The sequence below is a fragment of the Strix aluco genome, chromosome Z, assembly GCF_031877795.1.
Source record: "Strix aluco isolate bStrAlu1 chromosome Z, bStrAlu1.hap1, whole genome shotgun sequence".
Taxonomy (NCBI): domain Eukaryota; kingdom Metazoa; phylum Chordata; class Aves; order Strigiformes; family Strigidae; genus Strix; species Strix aluco.
In genome coordinates, this window is record NC_133971.1 from 60942933 (window position 1) to 60966364 (window position 23432).

General features: G+C 41.2%; 1 protein-coding gene across 6 annotated transcripts in view; it reads right to left on the reverse strand.

Moving 5' to 3' along the window:
• NRG1 (neuregulin 1) overlaps positions 1–23432 on the reverse strand; it is a 305415-nt gene that overhangs the window by 14519 nt on the left and 267464 nt on the right. For 5 of the 6 annotated variants that reach the window (XM_074812991.1, XM_074812990.1, XM_074812989.1 and 2 more), the window contains 4 exons: positions 20011–20140; positions 13110–13168; positions 4999–5022; positions 336–438 (listed from right to left, as the gene is read on the reverse strand). In XM_074812991.1, coding sequence (XP_074669092.1) covers positions 336–438; positions 4999–5022; positions 13110–13168; positions 20011–20140 — 316 coding nt within the window. The remainder of the gene's footprint in view (positions 1–335; positions 439–4998; positions 5023–13109; positions 13169–20010; positions 20141–23432) is intronic. The other variant, XM_074812988.1, reaches the window with a different exon arrangement.

The following is a 23432-nucleotide window of genomic DNA, read 5'->3' on the forward strand; positions in this document are numbered from 1 at the left end:
AGAGACCAACATGATTCCAGTTTGTTCCTTTCCAGCTGGGGAGAACAGATGGAATGGGTGACAGATAAAGAATTGCAAGCCAGTGAAATTTGCTCAAGTCATATTTGAAGGGTGTGAAACCTTTCAGACACCTGTCTTATTTTTGCACTGCTGATGGACATAGAGACCTGCACCTGTCTGACTTGGACCAGAGCACCCTGGCCACAGGTTTGACTTTTCATCTCAGCTCTGGAGAAACCCAGATACAATCTTATGCTCAGAGGAGTAGAAGCTACAGTCAACTGGGAAGGCCTTGACCAACAACCACAGGTATAAAAAAGAAGATAAAAGTTTACTTGGTTTTGCAGTAGGCCACCACACACATGATGCCAACTACTAGAAGAGCAATGCAAATGCCAGTTATGGTCAGCACCCGTTTCTGGTACAGTTCCTCAGCTTCTAGAAAGGGACAAAAACAGAGAAGGTCATAACATGGAGGATGGTTAGGCAAGGAGCACACAGTCAACAGTTGGCATGCTACAAACCACTGCACAGATTCACACAGCCACACCAAAACACAGCCACCACAATTCAAACAGACTCATTATTGACTGCAAGGAGAACAGGACTACACCATAAGCTCTTAACACAGTACTGGGGATAAGTGATCATCTGTACAATTACAGTCAAAAGTAATCTTTTTTTTTTTTTTTTGTTTAAGTCAACAAGGATAATATGTAAGAAACAATTTCACCATTGACAAACACTCAGCATTTGCTGGAATTAAAAATGCTATGCACTAAGGTAAATAACATAAATTTGTAAATGCTTTGCAAGTTTTACTCTGCAAAGACAGCTGGAATGAAGGCAAATTTTAAAGGCCTTAAGATAAATTTATTTTCTTCCTTTTTTAAAAAATCATTTTCATATCCAATGTCCCTCTGCCCCCATGCCAATTTAAATCCCAGTTGTCTTTACAGGAGAGATTTCGAAATATCTTTCTACATTTGAGACATGAGCTTGGCTTGTAATTATATCACCAATGGAAATGAAGACAGGTTTTGAGCTCTGGTCATAAGATTCAGACTTCTTCTCCAGTGCTCCTCCGAAAACACAACAATATCAACAACCAGCAGTGCCTTGTGTCAGAGAAATGCTGAGTTTCTACTTGCATCTCTTTGTGTTCTACAGAGGAACTGCTCGATGTAGAGTGGCAGCTTGCTAAGTGATGACAACTTATTACCAATCTCATTCATCAGAGATATTTCACTATTGTAAAGACATTAGTAGCACTGGTAATGTTGGGTTGGAGCTACCCATGCATTCCAGCGTTGTCCATGCTCAGCAGAGAGCATCACTGCGTGCTGGACTGGGGAAATATTTATGCTAGAAGTGCTGAAACGGAGGTGCATTCTGTGTTGATGCTTTACGGAGGCAGATTTGCATTCCTGCCTTTAGGACAAAAATAGGTGTCTAGCTTTTCTCAAGTCTTATTTTGGTTTAGTAGACAATCCAGAAAACTTGCCCTGGAGGATCCAGACAGGAGGGTGGCCTTAGGTCAGATTGCAATATTGACCACAGTTGGAATACCAGCAGGTGACTAAAAATAAATGAACAAATAAAAGCTGCACAGCTCTGCATTACCTTTGGGATAAATGCCTGTATTATTCCTGCTGGAAGGGACTTACATGAACATAAAAGGTCTGTGGGGCAATTCACCAGAAGGTACAATGGTCCCTCACATGTGCCATGAGTCTCTGTCCCCAGGTTCAGACACTTAAATGATGTGCTGTCATAAACGCCATGCCAGTTCAGGAGAAAATGCTCCCTACTGAAGAGGGAGCAGTCATTTCTCCAATGTGTTTCCTGGGTTTATCTAGTTTAGTTTTAAAGTTGCTGCGGGCAAACAGCAAATATTCCATGCATCAAACCACAAAGCAAAAAGAAATCTTAATTTCTCTGATACAATGCACCTTACCATGGAACAAATTTGTCCTACAAGCCAAACCCGCTGTAAACCAAAACACCAGCACACAGGTCATGAGCACTGTCAGACAAAATTAATAGCACTGATTATTAACAAGGGGAAGGGGGTAAGAAGTGAGTTTGGTAAAACGAGGATGTTGCAAAAATGTATTAAAGAAAACAAAAATATAACTCCAAGAGCAGAAAGTCAGAAAAGGAAAGGAAGAAAAGGCTGAAACTCCAAACCAGGACAAAGAGAAAAAGAGATAGGTAAAATATAGGGAAAGACAAGGTTAAAGGGTTGAGAAGTCAGCTGCAGACCTGGCACAGCATGCTTGATACTGGAAAAAACAGAGTGAAAAAATGCTTGGGGGGGGGGGGGGGGAAAAAGGCTGAAGCAGAGTGTGAAGGGATTTCTCATACAGCATAACTCCTTGCCTAGGCTAGTTAGTGGCACTTGATCCCCTTACCCTTTTGCCCCTTCTGAAAGCACTTATTAGCCATGAAATGGTGTATTATGAGGATGTCACAGGAAACAGGAGAATGGCACTAAGAAATTTAGGGGCAAATTTGAAATGCTTTGAATTCTTTTTTTTTTTTTTTTTTTTGTGGTTATGCTGTCAGCTGTTAGCTTGTGAAAGCAAAATGAATAAGGACATATCAACCCATTTTTATTGGAGGGGAAGGGAGAGGAGGAAGAAGATTAATTAACAGTGGAAACTCTGCTTGGTTGTTTCTACTCAGGGAAAGATTGCACTGATTCCAGGATGTTTGTAATTCAGACTGAGGCTGTTGCAGATGAGCTGGGTGGCTGGCTGGTGATGGCCTTGCTAAGGCTGCCAGTGGGCTGAGGTTCATTGCTTGTCTGTTGGACACTCCTGGGCTCTCATTGACTGCAGGGGAGGGGGGTGCAGTGAGGGAGCAGGGCTGTGTGTGCAGCCCTGAGCAACGCTTCTCACACTGGCATGTCTGCTGGGCCTGTAGGTCTTGAGGGGCATGGAGAGGTAAACCCCTGGGTCTGCTTTCATTGCTTTAATTCCCTCCTGTGCCCTTAGAAATGAGGTCCATAGGATGATGCAGCTTGACATGGTGTACATGAATGGCAGCACTGCCAGGCCTTTCCTCAAACCATGGAGAGAACAGCTGCCTGGGAATGCACATGCGTCCAGGGTATGTCATGCCCAACAAACCAGCAAGCTCCCACGTAAACCTCGCTGTGCTCCTGGCTGACAGGGTCTCCCTGCCCGGGACAGCAAGGGCTGACTGGGGGACACTTGGGTGTCCTGCACGGACCACTGTGGGCAGCAGGAGATGCTGGCAGCTGGGCTGGGGATCCTGGCCATGGCTCTGCAGGCGATATGGTGCCCTGGGGACAAGCCTTGGCCTCTGTGTCTACACCAGAAGAGTTTTGTGAAGCAGGGACCAAACTCATGTGGGGCACGTGTGGTTATACTGGGTGTCACCCCAAAACTGCCCTCTCTCTCTGACCAGTGGTAGCATTTACAGAGTCAATTAATAATGCCCAGCCAAACAGTACGTGCTGTATTTGCAGTGCTCATCAAACTAGTTTGAAAAAAATTAATAGCAGCCCTGGGGAAAAGTCCATAGAGAAATGTATGTGCAGTGAGAATTTAGAAAATGTTTTAGCCTGTTAAGTATTAAAAATTGTTTGAATAATTTTTTCCCCCTGCAGAATGCTAGGAAAATCAAATTAACATGAGACTTAAGATATTTAATCTCTCTATGTGCAGCCTTTTGTATATGCACATTATGCAACTATTTCACATCACCTTAATTTATACATAATTGATGATATATATGGTCTTCAATTTTCTCTGGTTTACAGTTTTTCTTCTTACAGGTCTCAGGAGATTTTAAGAAGAATTTCATTCCAAGAGGTGGTTCCACTGATGTAATTTCATATATAAAGCAAAATTTGCAAGTCAGTTTTTTAAAGGGTTTTAATTAATTCATCATATGTTAATGTAGCCATATATCTTCTACAATCTAGTAATTATGAGTGAGAATTAATATTACCTTGTGATAATAATAATAACAATAAACTGGGTTGTGAGAGATTTTTAAAATTCGGACTTGTAATGGTTTTTCCACAGTTCACAGCTTAAGCTAATGACATTTTGAGGGGGCATTTTTAATAAGAACATGAACTAAAACTGTGTGAAAAGCATCACTGACTGGTTCTTCTCATTTGATGACAATTTTAGGAGATTCCAAACTAAAATTCCTGAATTCCAAGTTAGCCTATTCGAGAGATGCATTATTTGCACCCCTGATTACTAAATGTTAGTCAGATAAGTACAGTCTATGCATGAAGAGGACTTATACGATCTATTTCTATTATATTTAAGCTGAAGTGTAAAAATAGTACCTACTGCTAATGTATAGGTGCAATTGAGTTTAGTATTAGAAATGTTTAATATATTTGCTGACTTGAGGATCTGGAGTCTAGCTATAAACCTCTACTTAAGTTTCTAAATAACTTTCAGTTAACTTCGAATCTACAGACCTGAAATGAATGTATATATGCATCATTTACACATATGTACATGCATCTGATTTGCATACCTAGCTGTGGGTTTAGACATAAAAATTTACTTGGAAACCAGAGCTCAAAACTGCAAATTTGCAAAATTTTAAGTGGCTATAACATCTTATCTTTTTTTATAGACTAGTTAGTAATTTTGCTCAATGCTTACAGTGTTTCCAAAATCCAACAACCCTAGAAGAACTTAGCCAAAGCAAATGTCAAAGCTAGTCAAACTTATACAGCAGAAAAATGAATACACTATGTTATGATTACTTCAGTAATTCCTAGAACTCCTTAGGTCTGGAATATCCTAACACTATTACCATTTTATTGAGTTGATCTTCACTAACATTTTGACAAGGGTTGTTGTTATAGCTGTATGATCCCTTCTAAAGCATAAAGAAATTGGTTAGGAATTGAAAAGGGGAGGTGTAGAAAAAAAATAAAAAGGAGTTTATCTCTTAGGCTCTAAAATCTGCAGGCTAAAAGGAATGATTGGTCCATACCCATAAATTCAATCCCAAGATGCTCTGCCAATGCAGAAAGTTGACAAAAAAAGAAAGAAAAAGGAAAAAGTTTCAGAAAAGAGCAACACACTGTACTCAAAAATAAATCACATATGAGAATTACAGCTATTCTGTGTCTGCATATGAAACAGGACAAAGGGTTGTATGGTTACATGGGCAGTGCTCAAGTACGCTTCTGCAAGCTACATGACCACAGACCTTCTGCAAGGGTTATACACCAAAATAAGTATGGGGGATCTGAACAGCCACAGTGCAAGGAATGCAGCAGGAACCATTAACTCTTAAAGATTTTACTGAGGTGAAGTGGGCTATGGCCTGAGGATGCCATGTGAGACAGCTGATTGTTTTCAGATTGAACCATGAGAACACAGGGATGCCATTACAAGGGACAGTATCCCCCTGCAAATGGATTGTGCATTGCCCTCCCTTCTGGCTCCCACTCCTGTATGCAGCTCCTTGCTCTTGTCGATTGCAACTTGGAGGTGGTTGGGATGATTTGTTCAACACTAGGAGCCCTTCTCAGCTTTGCATACCAACTGCAGCAGGGATCTCGATGAGTCAGACCCTTTTCCCCTGCATTTGGGCTGTGCTGCCTCGGCAGGGCACAAGCTGACTGGCTGGATGCACCCTGAGATGCAGGGGCTGGTGCCATATATACGGATCATATGCTTAAATTAGCATCCCCAGGCCCCAGCAGCTGGGGGTGTGGAGTTACACAGGTTTCCCCCCAGCAGGTACCCTAGGATACCCTTCCCACAGGGACAACACCATAACCGTGGTAGCTCTCACTTTCTTTGGGCTTGTGTGCTGCGAAATTTAAATCCAAGCCTAATTTTCTGACCAAATGGGTATTTTATGTAGTTTGTACACATGGGGAATGCCAATTCTTTCCTGCCAGGCAGTAACACTTAAAGGGTTAAGTAATTTGGAATCCATCGAGGTCTCTTCCTAAAGAGCCAATATTACATGCCTACATGAACACTGATAACAATAATACATTAGTTGCATAGAAAGCTTGGTTAAGTCTTCAATAAAATGAATGACATGCCCATGCATATATATTGCTGTATTTATGCTTGCTTATAGGTAAGATGCCTAGCCTGGATGTAATTTAATTTTAGGCGAAGTCATTCATATCATGCAGTTTCTATTTCAAATAATTCAATGGGAAGTTGGTACTTAAAATGGGAATATATTCTGGTTGAAAGCCCTGACAAGAAAACATACTGAAGAAACATGCATTGCTTATTCAAACCTAGATGTCATGTAGCTCTTATTTATCTTTGGTTTTCCTAGCTACCTTCCCTAGGCATGGTTAAAAGAAAGCAGAATATCCCATCACTTCTCTTTTTATAAACAGGTCTTTATTTTTGATCTTTTCCTATCTAACTCAAAATCCTATTTCATACTTCTCATATGCCATATGGTTTCTACTGAATATTTGTCCAGTTGATCTAAGAAGAAATAAAATAATTTTTAACAACTCAGTTTTCTTCCTAGATGTAATTTTTGTGGGGGCAGTACTGGAAGAAAAAAATGCTTGAGAAGCGGGTTTTTTGTTCCCAAAAATTGACTTACAACTACAACTCACTGGATATATTGTAGCACGTTGGGGTCCAGGGTCTACAGAACAGGAAATGCTGTAACAGGTCCTCCAGGATTGTATGCTGTGTGCCACAGCTGCTGCGCATCCAAGTTTCGCCATGGCTACTCTATAGCGTTAGGTGGGCATGTAGCCTGGGCACGTGGTGCTGGCCAGTGAGGGATGAGCACAGCTGCAGGTTTGTGTGGAGACCTTGCACCTCACAAGGGAAGGACCCATTTGGATCAACTGCATGCAGCAGCAGAGACGTCCAGGGTGACCAATTTCATCTCTGAAGCAACAAGGTGCCATGTTTCTTAAGTCATTGTTTAGTTTTTCTTATTAAATGTGTTTTGTGGGTAATGAGAAATTCTAAAAAAGTTTCTTTTTCATGTAACCAGAATTGAAAACGAAGAAAAATTCCCCAAACTATCACAGAGTGGAACCCCTACATGTTGGCCAATACTGCTTGAGGGGCTGGGATGCTGTGTCTCTACATGAGGCTTAGGATCCACTTTGGATACTAAATCTTGGTTAATTTCAGTGGTACTCAGGCTGCAAAATCAATTCTGAACTTGGGATGTTAAGTCCTAAGGCTCCTGTAGAAGTGTTATCCTACAACTGATTTGAGTCTCAGAAGTATAGAAAATGTCCTGTCTTAATTAGAATATTCTATCATAGCAATTTAAGCATTTAATGAACATCAACTAAACAGTTTATAGTGAAAAACTGTCTTCTTTAACCTTGAGCAGAAGATGGACAATGACATTTTTCAAATCTGTTTGTATCATTTAGGAGTCTTGGTCTCAGAATGTAAAGAGTACTAAATTGTACTAAATTGTGTGCTGAAAGGCATCAAGGATGGCAGTGCTGAAAACACAGTTTATGGTGTCCCATGCTGAAACACTTGCCTTCAGGAACACAGGGACCACATTCAGTTCATGCCTGAGACAGCTCACAGCATGCCCCACAAGATGTTCTATATTCACAATACACACATAACTGTTAACTGGTGAGATACGCAATTGGCCCTTTGGGTGGGGTCCCTGGCCCATTTGGCGCATTTGGGAGGACAAAGAGTTTACCTGTGATTATGCTCTAGAGAAGTTTCCTCAACCTTTTATTAATCCAAAACTCTGACAAGTGTTTCTTATCCCAAGGATCATTCTGCACACAGTGTTGCTATAAGAGTTCTCATGCATAGCTACATAAAAAGTAGCCAAAACTTTTAATGTTAATTCATTACTTCTATTTTCCTCCATTTGCCTTGCTTCCTTACCTTCAAGGGAGTGAATATATGAACATTCAAATACACAAATATATCTGCATGGAACAGATGTATTTCTGCAACACTTTTGTGGACCACTTTCTGGTGTCTTAGGGACCAACACTGGACCACGAGCCTCAAAGTCAAAACTGCTGCAGCAAAAAGGACATTACAGGGTCTGCCAGCCATACTCCAGAGATGAGCAAAACTAGCACAGTTTGTTCTTTAGTTTCCCTTGGTCCGCAGTGGCAGTAAGCACCAGTAGAAAGGGAAAAACTGCGTAGCTGAAGTGCTCGAGGTAACTGTAGCAGTGGGGAATCTGACAGCCATCACCTCTCAGTCAGAACAGGTTGTCCTATGCTTTGGTGTGTTTGCAAAGCTGAAAGCCAAGGGACAGTCAGCCTAAACATGTGCTTTCCCCTCACATCCATGCCCAGTTATGTTCACATTTTCAGTGACAGAAAGGAACAACATTTCTATAGAAGAACTTTTCTTAAAATGGAGATTCACCTAATTTCCCGTGTCCCTTTTTAAACTATTTCTAGTGTACCATGATAACTGAATCCTTCAGGGCTAACCGAACCACTGCCAAGTCAGCCTTGCACTCTGCTGGGACAGGGGATTTCCAGAATGCTCAGCATCAGCCTTGTTTTGATCTTGCAAAAGGCCCTCAGCAAAGTTCTTAACTTCAGGAGTCTTACAAATACCAATCCCAGGGCAGATTTCTGAAGCTAACTTTTCCTTAATAGCCAAATACAGAACCTTAAAATATAGTAAAAGCTCATCAGTAGACACACTTAGTGTGGAACTCTACTGACCCTTTCTTTCCAAATGAAGGAAAACCCTTTTGAAAGCAACTAAAATTAGATAGCACTGTATAGTTCACATGTACACTTTTGTTTCCTACTGGAATTTTTGCTGTTTAACATCCCAATTTGCTCTGTACTTTGCAAAAGCTGCATCTACAGAGCTAAGTTAATCACCCACAACACTTGGTGCAAAATATGAGCTCGGCTTTTTAATTGCTATTTTAAAATGTAACATTTGCCTGAAGATAACTCTTATTCTAAGATCCCTTTTTAATTGTATGGTCTGGTCTGCTTTGTGTGTAATAATAAAAAGTCATATAAATGCTTCTTCATTGATTTTTTTGGTTAAATATAAATGTATCCTCACTGGACTCTTTCCAAAAGTGTCCTTTTAAGAATTGCAGCAGTTTAAGAAACCTGACGTTATACTGCAAATGAAAGGTAGACAGAAGTGCCAGAGTCTCATAGACATTGCCTGGGACTCTCAGAGTAGCCTGAGATAGGTAGTGGTGTGCTCTCCTACCAGTGCATTTCAAGGACAGAAGGGCTGGACCAACTTAAGTACTTACAACTGAGCATAACTCTTGCAGTAAGGCAAGGCATCTATGCCTTTTCACAGAATCACAGAATCATAGAATCATCTAGGTTGGAAAAGACCTTGAAGATCATCTAGTCCAACTGTTAACCTAACATTGACAGTTCCCAACTACACCAGATCCCTCAGCGCTATGTCAACACGACCCTTAAACACCTCCAGGGATGGGGACTCCGCCACCTCCCTGGGCAGCCCATTCCAACGCCTAACAACCCGTTCTGTAAAGAAATGCTTCCTAATATCTAGTCTAAATCTTCCCTGGCATAGCTTGAGGCCATTACCTCCTGTCCTATCACTTGTTACTTGGCTAAAGAGACTCATCCCCAGCTCTCTGCAGCTTCCTTTCAGGAAGCTGTAGAGGGCCATGAGGTCTCCCCTCAGCCTCCTCTTCTCCAGACTAAACAACCCCAGTTCCCTCAGCCGCTCCTCATACGACATGTGCTCCAGACCCTTCACCAGCTTCGTTGCCCTTCTCTGGACATGCTTGAGTAATTCAATGTCCTTTTTGTAGTGAGGGGCCCAAAACTGAACACAGGAATCAAGGTGCGGCCTCACCAGTGCCGAGTACAGGGGTAAGATCACTTCCCTGTCCCTGCTGGCCATGCTATTGCTGATGCAAGCCAGGATGCCATTGGCCTTCTTGGCCACCTGGGCACACTGCTGGCTCATGTTCAGCTGGCTGTCAATCAACACCCCCAGGTCCCTCTCTGACTGGCAGCTCTCCAGCCACTCCTCCCCAAGCCTGTAGCACTGCTGGGGGTTGTTGTGGCCCAAGTGCAGCACCCGGCATTTGGCCTTATTGAAACTCCTCCAGCTGGCCTTAGCCCATCGCTCCAGCCTGTCCAGAAGCTTCTGCAGAGCCTCCCTACCCTCGAGCAGATCAACACTCCCACCCAACTTGGTGTCATCTGCAAACTTACTGAGGGTGCACTTGATCCCCTCGTCTAGATCATCAATAAGGACGTTAAACAGGAGTGGCCCCACAAAAACGAGCCCCGGCGGACACGGCTTGTGACCGGCCGCCAACTGGATTTAACTCCGTTCACCACAACTCTTTGGGCCCGGCCATCACCCAGTTTTTTACCCAGCAAAGTGTGTGCCCATCCAAGCCTCGAGCAGCCAGTTTTGCCATGAGAATGTTGTGGGAAATGGTGTCAAAGGCCTTACTAAAGTCAAGGTAGACAACATCCACAGCCTTTCCCTCATCCAAAAAGCAGGTCGCCCTGTCGTAGAAGGAGATCAGGTTTGTCAAGCAGGACCTGCCTTTCATAAACCCATGCTGACTGGGCCTGATCATCTGGTTGTCCTGCATGTGTTGTGTGATGGGACTCAGGATGAGCTGCTCCATCAGCTTCCCGGGCACCGAAGTCAAGCTGACAGGTCTGTAATTTCCCAGATCATCCTTCCGACCCTTCTCATAGATGGGTTTCACATTGGCCAATTTCCAATCTGTCGGGACCTCCCCGGTCAGCCAGGACTGCTGGTAAATGATGGAAAGCAGCTTGGCGAGCACCCCAGCCAGCTCCTTCAGCACCCTTGGGTGTATCCCATCTGGTCCCATAGACTTGTGTGTGTCTATGTGATGCAGTAGGTCACTGACTGTCTCCTCCTGGAATGTGGGACGGTCGTTCTCCCAGTCTCTGTCCTCTGGCTGAGGCTGGATTCCTTCAGTACAACTAGTCTTGTTATTAAAGACTGAGGCAAAGAAGGCATTAAGCACCTCTGCCTTTTCCTCATCACTTGTTACCATGTTTCCTCCTGCGTCTAGCAGGGGATGGAGGCTCTCCCTGGTCTTTCTTTTGCTGCTCACATACTTATAGAAACATTTCTTGTTGTCCTTGATTGCTGAAGCCAAATTAATTTCTAGCTGGTCTTTAGACCTCCTGATTTCTGCCCTGCATAGCCTCACAGCATCTTTGTAATCACTGTGAGTGGCTAGTCCCTTCCTCCAAAGGCTGTAAACTTTCCTTTTCTCCCTGAGTTCCAGCCAAAGCTCCTGTTCAGCCAGGGTGGTCTTCTCTGTCACCAGCTTCTCTTACAGCACCTGGGAATCGCCTGCTCCTGAGCCATTAAGACTTTCTTCTTAAAGAGTGCCCAGCCTTCCTGGACCCCTATACCCTTCAGGACTGTCTCCCAAAACAAGTCAAAGTCAGGAAGTCTAGGATGGCAGTTCTGCTGCCCCCATGGAGGCAACTTCAGAAAATCTTAGCCTGGTGTCTACTGCCCAAAGATTCCTTTAAAAATCCAAACCAGAGTTAGGAAATTGAAAAACTAATGAAGGAAAACCCACCTAAACCTCTTTTTTTTTTTTTTTTTTTTTTTTTCTGGATAAAAAATGAAATTATGATCAACATACAATTCTGTCATAGTAGTCAAGGTAAATTCATCAGCAAGCAATGGATCTTACATTTTTACACCACCTCTTTTTGAATGATACTTTTAAGACCTGAAAACCTTAACTGCATTTTTCACCACAATACACAGAAAAGGTCATGGAAATCTAACATTTGATAAACGCTGTAACAGCATATAAATTTTCCAATCCATGGTTACCAGAGGCATTTTAAAAATAACTCACACTAATAAAGCTTTTAAAACAGGGCATAAATTACACACTTGAACGTTGGAAGGTCTGGTCTCCAGTCAGCACCCTTGGGATTCACATGGGTAGCTTCCATGATGGGCAGTATGAATTATGTATGGACATTTTTCATCCATCAGTATAAGAGAAAACCTGTGTATCTCTTCAGGCTCCAAAATGTCTAGTATATGCTAACAGCTTTTTGTCCTATATACTTGTAGAAATTAAATTAAGCTAGCCTATAGTCTCTGAAATCTTTCTGTGCTAGCAAGTAATCCATCAAAAAAAAAAAATTTCTGTAATACTGTTTTAGGTCATAGTACATTCTGATGCCAGTGACAACTAATTACGATTAGTACACACGCATTAAAATGTAAGATCTAACCAACTGTCTTACATGTTACCTTTGACTTTGCTATAACCAATGAGAGAAAATAAATATTCAGTGTACTTTCTGTTTCCTTGCTGACAAGTAACAATAATTAACCCACTCCTCAATGGGAAAGCTTATGTGATATGTGACTGCAGTGCTGAGTCTACCAGCAGTCTAAAAGAGAGTCCTCTGTGTGTCTGTGCGTATGTGTGTGTGTGTCTGGTACATTTCTTTGGCCAATTAATCTGGCTCAGAAATATCTGATGTCTTGCACCTGTTACCCACAAATAAATATGTCAGACCCCATTGTTGATGCTGTCTCTCCCCATTTTCTTTTTCTTTCTGTGCTCCTTCCCCTGAAATTTGGACAATAAAGAGGAAGAACACTTTGATTCTGTTTGGCATGTGCTCATTAGAAATGATATAAGCATGTCAATTACCTTTAACTTGTAGGTCTGCATACAAATTTCATATGCAAGTAGAGGATTAGCTACCTGTCCCTTCGTTGGAGGAGTACTGCCCTGTATAGATACCCATAAACTTTTTGTGGCAAATAAAATGTGAGACTTTCAAAATGTAATTTTTGATTTTTACTGCTTGATGTCAGCGGGGAGTCTGTATAACACCATTCAGTGTTAATTTCATAGCATTCCTAAGTCTTACATTTTCTCATATCCTCAATGCTAAACAATCCAGGAGAGTATTGCAACTGTTTTTTGTTATCATTTTCATGCAACAAGCAGAGACAATCAGTATTAGGCCTTAGGCAACAAATCTAGTCACAGATTAGAAAAAAAAATTGGAGAAAAAATGCAGCAACAAGAAAGCAGCACCAACTGAGCATGCTTCTACTGAGGCACAGACAGAAAGGTAGTGGACGTACTGTAGAAGCTGGCCATTACGTAGTTTTGGCAGCGATCACCAGTAAATTCATTTGGGCACCTGAGAGGAAAAACAAACAAAAAAAATGGTAGAGAAAAAACAGAGAAAAGAGAAGAGGTGAATATATGCTAAGAAAGAAGCTCCTTCAGTGTGAACTGATATGACTTGGTGAGTTCACTTTCAGAAACTGAATCTCGGTTTAGCGTGTCAAAATGGCTCAAGATGTTGAGAGCAACTCATTTACTCTGTGGAAATGAAAAGAAATCCCCCCATGAAAAACCAGACAAAACCAAACCAATTCAGATCAAAGTGTGTTTCAAGATGTGAGACAGAAATTAACAATTCCAAATTCTCAAATTGCTTTTAGGATGCACTTTCCACAAGGCAGCGAGGACACAAGATCTGTACATCGCTCATCTCCATGAGTTTGCTCTTTTAGGGTTGCACTTTACAGCAGTCTTCCAAACAGGAAAGCTGCCAGTTTGTGCAATACAAATGCATCTGCAAATGGATGGAAAGATAAAAAATCACACAAATGAGAAACATTTTGGAGGTCAATAATGCCATGGTGTACAGATTTTACTTTAGAGAATCAGGTCATAAATTAGTGTGTAAAGAGGCCAGTTCCAGCTGAACTGTGAAAACACCAAGTACTATTGATTTTGTTGCTGTAGTTGGGGAAGAAAGCAAAGTTCAGATTATTTTAACATACTTTCTTGGTTTTGGATTTTCATGGGCAGTGTTTCAGTACATCTTGCTCCAGTGAATCCAGGTTGGCACCTAAAGGGCAAAAACGTGATAAGCAATAGTACACCAAAACCACTGCACTAACAGACTGACATCTGCTGGCCTATGAAGATGGGAGTGCATTAAGTGACCTCCTGGTTAGGTGTTAGTGAAAAATGATCAGAAAAGGGGTAAGAAAGTGTAACCTTTCCAGAAGATAACACTTTGCAAAATTTACAGCAAAAATCCACCAGAGAAGAAAAATCTACGAAGTCTTTTTGTGTGTCTGTTTTGAAAAAGAAAGAAGAATCAGGGCTAGCAAAAATGTGTATCAGCTCATTGCTAATTCCACCTCGTGAAGGGACAGAACGAGGTTTTTTTAAATTTGCAGTGCAGTGTATAAAGCAATTTACACTATTGCTTTCACCAGCCACTTAAAATCTGTGAAAATACCATGATTTCCCTATTTCTGTAATGGCATGTTGTATCTTCCAGTGATTTCCTTTGAAGGGGAACAGTTAAAACAGCAATCACAGAAAAGCCAAAAAAATTCCCCAAAGTGAGAAGACAAATTCAAACCCAAAGGCAGGAAGTATTTTCAACATCGCTGACAAATGGAAAAATAGTCAGTCCAGTCAATAAGTAAGATGAGAGGGCAGAGGTTCTCTCAAAATTTGAAGCCCCACAGCAGTTCTGCCTTTTCAGTTCATAAGCTCTTCTGTGGAAAACTTCAGTGCAGCTTTCCCCTTGGCCATAGTGAAGGAATTTCTCTTCTGTACTTTGCCTGTCTCTTCTTCTGCTGCTGGCTGTCAATTCTTCTTTCACCTTTATTGTCCATCTTGGGGCAGAGCTCAGGCTCCCCAAATATCACCATAGCAGTCCAGGCTCCTGTGCCTTAGACATAAGTGTGCATGACTATCCACCACATTAAACATCTATAGATTTCAATCTTCTTTCATCTTCCTTCTTCCACCCACTCTTACTCAGCATGTAACCTGAAATTACCTTCCTTGAATACATCTCATTTGCATTGCCCGTCTTTCTGATGCTCTCCATGAGTTTGCCATGGTGCAAGAATCTCCCCTCTTTTTCTCCTGCCAATCTGGTGCTAGCCTCCTTTTCAAACTGCTTCATCATTTACTCACCAGGGGCCAAAGAGCCTTCTTATTTCCAAATGCACATCGTTCAGAACAATCCTCCACCTCTTCTATCCATTGGAGTTTCACAGGCATTGAAAGCTGTCCTGATTTTTTTACATTCCACTCTTCCACAATTGCCTGTAGCCCTAAGGGTCAGGGATGATGCACTTGTACAAGTGGGACTTACAGAAAATCACTTTGGCAGAGAACCAGTGTCAGGCATAAACACTAGTATCTTGTTCAAATAAACCATGCAGGAATGACTTTTGTCTAATAAGGGTGTATTTTGAGGATCCGCAGATGATTCTTTGGAGCTGATTTGCTGTAATGATATATTTGTTAGGGAAGAGAAATTATGTTCTTCAGAGCCAAGGTCGTATCTTTTGATAAGTACCCAGTGGGGAGAGATCCCAGTCTCCACAGATATATTCAGCTGACAAAAATGCAATAAGGGTAACTCTGTCATGAAAACGTGGTATTGATGGGCATGATAGAAGACTTTTTGCATCTTTGACAGAAGGAAAAATGCTAGAAGGCATTTTGATCCGTGTTACTGAATGAAAGTAAAAATATTTTACCCTCGTAATTTCAGTTTTATTTTGCACTATGGTGATCTCATTAAATACCTGTTGCTGGAAAGCTGGCATTCACACCTGCATTATTGTTCATTTCACAGGGACCTCTACATCTTGCTTGTGAGGCTCAGCCCTACACAATGAACATACCGCTGATTAAAAGCCTCAGGCTTTGCTCCTGCCACTGGCTGGTGGTGGTTGCTTGCTCCATCTGTGCTTGTCTTTAGATTCTGGTGCAACTGTGGAGGTAACGAAAACAACTCGAGCACTGGTGTTGATAATGCTGAAATTGCTTCCAAACCAAGCAGGGTCAGCTCTATTGAGATGGTGCTGAAAACAGTTCATGTGTGTTTATACTTGCTCTGAATCCATTGTCAGCAAATGGACTGCAGCACCTGCCTGCCACTGAGAATGGGTCCAGGGCAGGCCAGCTGAGCTGAGAACCAAGATAAGCCTGTTGGTTTATGATTATGTGTGAATGCTAAAAGCATTTTATTGCTCAGACATGCAATGCAGCACCGTTTCCAGTGCTATTTGGCAGGTTGTTTACTGTAAACTGATTTTACAAACAGTTTACAATGGCGTCATTTTCAAAACACCTTATCCCACTCAAAGTTTCCAGACCTTATTTCTTGTGTTTTTCTTTTCTAGTTCATTACTTGTGTACCATTTCCTTTTATGACACTAGCAAAAGTTGGAGTCAGGCAGCTAGGAGAAACAAGTAGATGTCTGTGCTGTGAGAGCCTTATTATTTCCTTTTTGTCTAAATAAAAGGCTATTCGGAATATTAATTCATTGTATTAACTAGGTGAAACCACAATACTAAACCTCATATACTAAAATAATTGCTTTTATCCTCTACACACGGTAGTTGCAAAGAGTAGTATTTGCATGCATTCCAAAGGCACTTCTCAGAACATCAAACTCATATCATCAAACTGATTTTTGGCAGGAGAGGAATGGCCGAGTGTATCAGGACCTCATATTTCCATTTCATCCACTGCCTATAAGCAAATGCATTGTGGGAGATTTTTTTTCATGGGAAGTACAGAACACTTCCATATTCAGTAGTTCATTTCATAGTCTAAGTCAGAACTACTATTTCTATCCTGCCTGTTGAATTAATATATCTGAAACTTTCGCTAGCATCATGGAAGCAAATTTTATCTTTTTGATGTTTTCAAGAACCTTCTGTCAATTTCTTCTCCACCAAGGCCTTTACATCAAGATGGATATAGAAAATGGCTGTATCATTAAAAAGGAAGTAATCCAGTCTTTTGCTGTTAAGAAAAGAAGCAGCATCCTTCTGTTAGTCAGAAGTTTTATTTTCATCCAGTTAAATTTGGATATAAATTCATTTCTTCAGTAACAACAAAAGCACTAGAAAAGATGATCTCTGTGAGTAAGGAATCAATTAGTCAGACCAGCCAGGCCTTCATGGTAGGATACTTCAAAAGAACACTCTAAAAGCGTAACAGATATTATATTCATATAGATTTTTCTTCAAGTAAGAAGCAAATGCTAGGAATTCTGGTCTAAATTCTGTATTTATTGAAGAAGCTATCTGATTTTTTGTCTTTGGTGAACTTGGGGACACCTTTCCAACTGAACAGAAATGACTTAGATACCTCAGTCTCATAGGAAGCCAGTAATGTCCAGGCTTCCAAAGTCTATGATGTTTTAAAAATGTGACTCATGTTCCTATGAAACTTCTGAAAATTTTATACACTAGTTTATTTAAGTAGTCTCAAAGCTTCCTTTCCCATCTTTCATATTTTGAGATTGTTTTGTGCAGTCTGGGGTCATAATTAAAATACACGTAGGGAACATACATGCTACCATAGATGTAGCTGTACAACTCATTACTATGTTTTCACACATTTCTTGAGTATTTCACATGGTTACCTCTTGAAAGCAAGGAATTTTCTTAAAGTTCACACCAGTATCTCTGAGAGCAATATCTGATCCAGCTGACCCAGTTTGTATCATTCTACTATGTATTTTACAAAACGCCCTTTTTTCTTTTTTTTAAAAATACGTGTCTAGATTTTAACAGAAGATGGGTTTAGGAGCTTCTTTTTTTTTTTTTTAATAGAATAGGGTGTTTACAAAACCAGAGATATCACTTGGAAAATTCCATGGTTGTTGTGAATCTGAGTCATGTTTTTTGGTTAGGGATAAAACCAATTTAGAATGATATGGCTCATGCTTTAGAAATTTTGTTTTTGCTCTCAACAGATGGACCATATGGAAAAATGCGAACTTGCTACTGAGGCAGAAATATGAAGAGCAAGTACCATATTTCAAGCATTCTGTTTCCACCGGCATGTTCTGGGGAAAGATTTATTTTCTCAGAACAATGAAGGCAACGTGTACTGGTTAGATACTTATTTTAATTAACACTGGAATACTAGAATTAAAAGTAGACATCTGTATTTTTAATGAAACAAGAATAGAACCATATTTTATCTCTTCAGTTTCCCAGTACACCCACTTTTAAGTACTCACACTTTTATTTCTTACATGGCTGTATTGCATCGTGTTTTGCTACACAACATAGTTTCAGTTCTGGCAAGTATTAGAGGGCATAGCAAAAGGCCCTGCAAAATAGCAGTGGCCCTGTCCTCAGGATAAGAATCCTTTTCCACTGCCTTGCTCTAAATGAGATTCACCCTCTCTGATTTTACAGCTCTGATGCTTTTTCCAAATAGGTCTTGGGCCACCCAGAGAGAGGCATATCTGCCAAATACGGGAATTGCCTTTTCTTTCAACTCCAGCCCCAGAATTAAAGGTTATTTCTTGTCTACAAGAGGGGAAAAAAAAATCCCCACTTCATTCAAGTGTCTCTGAGACATTTAATTTAAAAATTAGCCAATCTATAACATCAACAAACAAACAAAGATCTCCAAATTAAAAAAAAGATAAATTCCTCATACCAGTGAAAATGGGATACCTCTGAAACTGTCAAGACAATGCTAATTATTAGCAAGTCTGCTAGATGCTCAGCTCTGCTACCCTGGAGTTTTCTGAGCAATGTTTGGGTAGGAAGTTGAAACAGGCAGGTAGGCTCTCGTACGTGCCCTGGAGAGTCATAGCAAACTGCTCATCTTGTACAGCTGACTTAAAATGATCATGTAAATTTAGCACAAATCTTTCTCTCTTTCTCTCTCTCTCTCTTCTCTCAGAAAAGAATCCAACCCACCAGAGCCAGTAACTTTTCCATATTCACTTCAGCTAAAAATTACTCTAAAATCAATGAAATATTCATCACTTTCAGCAACAGAGCAATCTGTGAAAAACCAAAGCAAAACAAAGCTCATAAGATGCAGGTAACATCCTCCTACAAATAAAGAAAACTAAAGTAAAGCAGGACATTGTGGGGTTTGGTGTTTGTGGGTTTTTTGGGTGTTGGTTTGGTTTTTTTAATTAACTACAGAGACAGACAGGCAGTCAATGCTTTCCTGGCCTAATGAAAGCATCATAGACCTTCACTTAACTCACACACCAGATCCATCTTTGCAATTAGTGTAATTTGATTTTTAGTCCTAGAAGACTGAAAATCTATGCAGTGACAGCAGATGACAGTCTTTACTGACCACTGAGTCTTGTCTGTCTGAAAAGCAGCAATATCCTCACAAAAGTGCACCCTTTCCACTCAGTCTTGCTAGGTCCCAAGGATGTTTCCCAAGGTTTAAATGCTGAGCTCCCTCTCAAGCTAGAAAGAAGCAGTAGCTCACTATGACTAGTTCAGCTCCAGAGGTAAATGCTACGTGATGTGCTACCATGCAGGAGGTGAACTCCAGTGCTGTAGCTCTTCATGGATGTTCTCCAACATAATGGACTATTGCAACAGCCCAATACAGCATGGGCCAGGACTTGAGAAGGGTGCAAAAGTACAGCCTTAAGACTAAACTCATATTAATTCCTGAATCAAGATCCTCACACGAAATAGTAACCTCTACCAATTATCATGACATTCACTGGTTTTTAGGCAATTAAACACAACAGCAAAAAATCCAGTTTTGAATCCAGTCTTATCAGAAAGTGTTCAGTTACTACAGCAGACAATAAAAATAACCAGTTTGTCCTGTATAAAGGGTACTTATCCAATGCAGTTATGCACACAACTTTTTTTCTATTTGCAGTGCATTTAATTTGCAGTATCTGTTTCATTATTTCTAACATAAGGCTCAAGTTCTGTTACTTCATGCCATGTAAAAATCAGTGGGGCTTGCTGTGCCAGTATCACATGGGAAGATCTCCCAGTTAGTCTCTGTTATGCCTTACATACAGAACACAGAGGTCATTCTTGGTAGGTTATTTTCACATCCACATATTTAAAAATGAAGAAATGTCTAATACCACAAGTACAGGAGAAGAAATCGTTCAGGTGGTCCTTTAAAGAAAAAAGCATTTCTGGAACCTGGTGGCTCCACTGAAGTAAGCAAATAGGATTTCTTACCTGCAGAGGTATCTTGGGGGGTTTGGGAGGTCTTTAACCATGTAACACTCTCCCCCATTTACACAGAAGGCTTTCTGCTTTATATCACATTTCGTGAGATGACTTGTCCCGGTTGTAGATGTGGAAGTGGCTGGAAAAGAGAAGAGTGAAAATACGATCACAATGACTTAGTTTTTCTTCTTGACTGGTAAGTGTACTTGTATGTGAGGGAAGAAGTAAGGCCAAGGAAGATCTGGCAAATCTTTTCAGCCCTCTATCTGCTGCTAGCACAAGCACTAATTACCTGACCCTGTATTTTGCTGATCGACACAGGGAGTTTTAATGCATACCTCAGAGATATGCTACCCCACACCCAGCTTGGAACAAAGAGAGGATTTCACTAGCCTTGTCCGTCAAGTGACCTTAAATTTCTGCAACAAAATTTAATTTAATACAATTTAATGTATTTCATTAAAAATGTGTAATTTATGTGCAGTTACTTATAATGCATTAATTGCATTCAAATGATTTTCGGGTGTGAGAGTCATTACAGGCTGCTGATATAGTGCCCAATAAAAGGAGGCCCTGGATGAGGTTTCTTCCTGGAATTGCCTTGAAGTAGGTGTTTTTCAGTGGAGCTAAACCTGAGGCTCCATGATGATTCAGTTCCTCAGGACTGAACCCCTTGGTCCAGCCACTGCCTTCTTCCCAGGAAAGAGAGTGACTGGCTGAATGCTGAATGTCTCTTCTCTTCCCCTGCTCATAAATGAGACCTGTGGCTGCTCTGGTTCAACTCTGTAGGGAGGGAGAGGACAGGGGGCCCAGAGGCATTGTCCTTCCTGTGCATATGTGATTGACACCCTTGTGTCCATGGGAGTCTTTGATTTGGAGGCCAAACTAGCATGTCCTGTGGATGGGCTCATCTGCATTAAGTACAAACAGTTCTGAGCCACCAATGCTGCTAGATGCCATTAGGTGTCTAAATTGCTATTAAATGGAAGTACCACTGTACCTGCAGTGTTTCTTAGCTTACTTCCTCCTGAGTTTAGGGAATACGTGGAGAAGGCAGGAGCAGAGTTTATTTAGCAACCTTTAAGGAGGCTATCAGGGTAGGATGAGAAACCCTAGCCTTAGGATTTGCCCATGCAGTATCTGCCCTGACCAAAGGGAGCAGTACCATAGGAGAGACAGTGCCCAAAAAGTCCCCACTTCAGTCATTGCTGGCAACTAGTGTAAGGTGAATCTACCTGAGGTTACTCTAAACCAGCTAACAGCGACAGGGATGACAGGCCATATTATGTCCTCAGCTCCTTATGTTGCTTTGTGCCTGCAAAACCACCTCCATGACCTGAGTTAAACCTAAGTCAGGCATGTACCTGCTAGGCTGCAGCTGCAGCCCCAAACTACAATCTCTGGTTGTCCCCTAGTTTGGGTAAGTTTTGCTCCAAATTCTGTCAAAACAGGGTAGACATAGTTGAAGTCTGGACACCAGTCAGTACCCAGGTCATGAACCATAACACTGATGGGCTATTTGACCTCTGGAGAGTCATTCAGGTTATTCATTTCACTTGATTTTATCTGCCTAAAACTGAATTGTTTAGTTGTAAGGCACTCTCTACTGCTCTCAGAAAGCAGCTCAACTTATCCCCACAATGAATGGAATAAACAGCCCCTCCGATAGTGTCTGTCTGCCTATACTGACTGCAGAGCAAGCTTGAGAATACACTCCTAATTTTCAAATGGCTAAAACTAACTGAAGTGACTATCTGTCATCTGTAAAAACTGGGGAAGATTCCTGCATAGTTTTTGTTTAGGCATCTCCAGACATACATAAGTGAGAATTTTTGTTACAGTGTTGAACAAATCCCAATGTTTTTGTTTCTGAAAGACAGCTTCTACTCTGAGGTGGAGCAATGCTTTTATCTACTGACTGATTCCACTGGAGTTGACTAGAAAGCTGCAAGCACCTACACAAAAGTTGTCTGATATTCAAAGCTTTTTCTAAAACAAAGGCACCCAAGGGGCATGTTCGTAGCAGGTGATGCGTGACGTTCTACCATTTGCTGCACACATTGAATCCAAATAAAACATGCTTTTGACAGATTTGCTATCAACAAATACCACTTACACATTTCAAGATCTTCTTTCTGAGAATAAGGATGAAGTAGTCCCTGTCAGATTTGATTTTCATGTTTCCCATCATCTTCCAAGTAAAACTACATTTTTAGCACTCAGCAATTGGGAGAATGGGCCACCTTGGTTGGCATTATTTTCAGAGTAGCTTTAGCTATCTTGTTTCAATGAGACGTGAGATAGTGACTGGGATATTTAAGTCCTTTTTACTCCATCAAAATCCCATCTGCCTGTACAGCTAATGTCTCTCACACTCCTTCCTTCCTGTGCCATTAATCACCATTGTGCCAGCTTCTTTCTCTTTTTTCTATGATACCTTGCTTACATGGGGTGCCCTCCTCTCATGGCCAGGAAAAGCCCTCCTGTGACCTCTCCCAAAACTTAAGCTCCCTCCTGTTTCTCACTTTTGCATTCACCCATTGAGTCACATCTTCTCAGATCATGATCTTGACTGGGGCCTCTAAGTGCTAATGAAATGCAAACATGGAGTACTAATTCCTCATAATAAGACACTCCTTTCTCCTGGCCCCTCAAAGCATGATTTATAACCTCTCAGACCAGGAAAAATTTATGCTTTGTCTAGAGGCAGGAAAAGGGGTCATGTTTTAAGAGTAGTCTGACGCTCTTTCAGCTAGCACCGGTTCAAACAGGACTTTACACCCAGTGTTGACAAAAGGCTGGCCAACAGATTGCCATTAGCTCAGCGGTGAAGGGTCATCTATGCTTGATGTCAGTGAGTTGACCACCATCCTTGACATGAATCTTAGGATGGAGAGATCTGCCTGGTGGAAGTGCCCTTCCTTCTTCACTGGCTTGAAAGGAGCCTGGAATATAGCCCAAAGGAGATGCCTGACATGACAGACTACTGCATACCAAGGCCTAAAATGTGACAAACATGGGTGAGTGAATCCCATTCATATAGTAATGCACATTTTGAAGCCTTTGTGAATCTTAACAGGTAGTCACTATTAAGCTTATTCCTGCTGATAGCCTATCCATCACTGTGTCCTTTTACCTTATTAAAAGACTTCAACCTGCAACCTGAGGATGTCCTCAAGCTCAGAAAACTAATGCATTGATTTGGAAGGGAAAAAAACCATCATTGTCTGCAGTGTTTCTGACAAAAAACCACCATTTTGCTACCCTGCTGGCTAATGGGATGTTTTAAATTGAATTTTGAAGGTAGATACAGTAGCAAGTGGGCTTGTAGCTATCCATAATTGTTTTCATCCTCTTGCTTACTGCTTTTTCTTTAAGCAGACTCAATCAAAAGCAGATCACCATGGTGTTTCAAAGTAAGTTATTTCCCA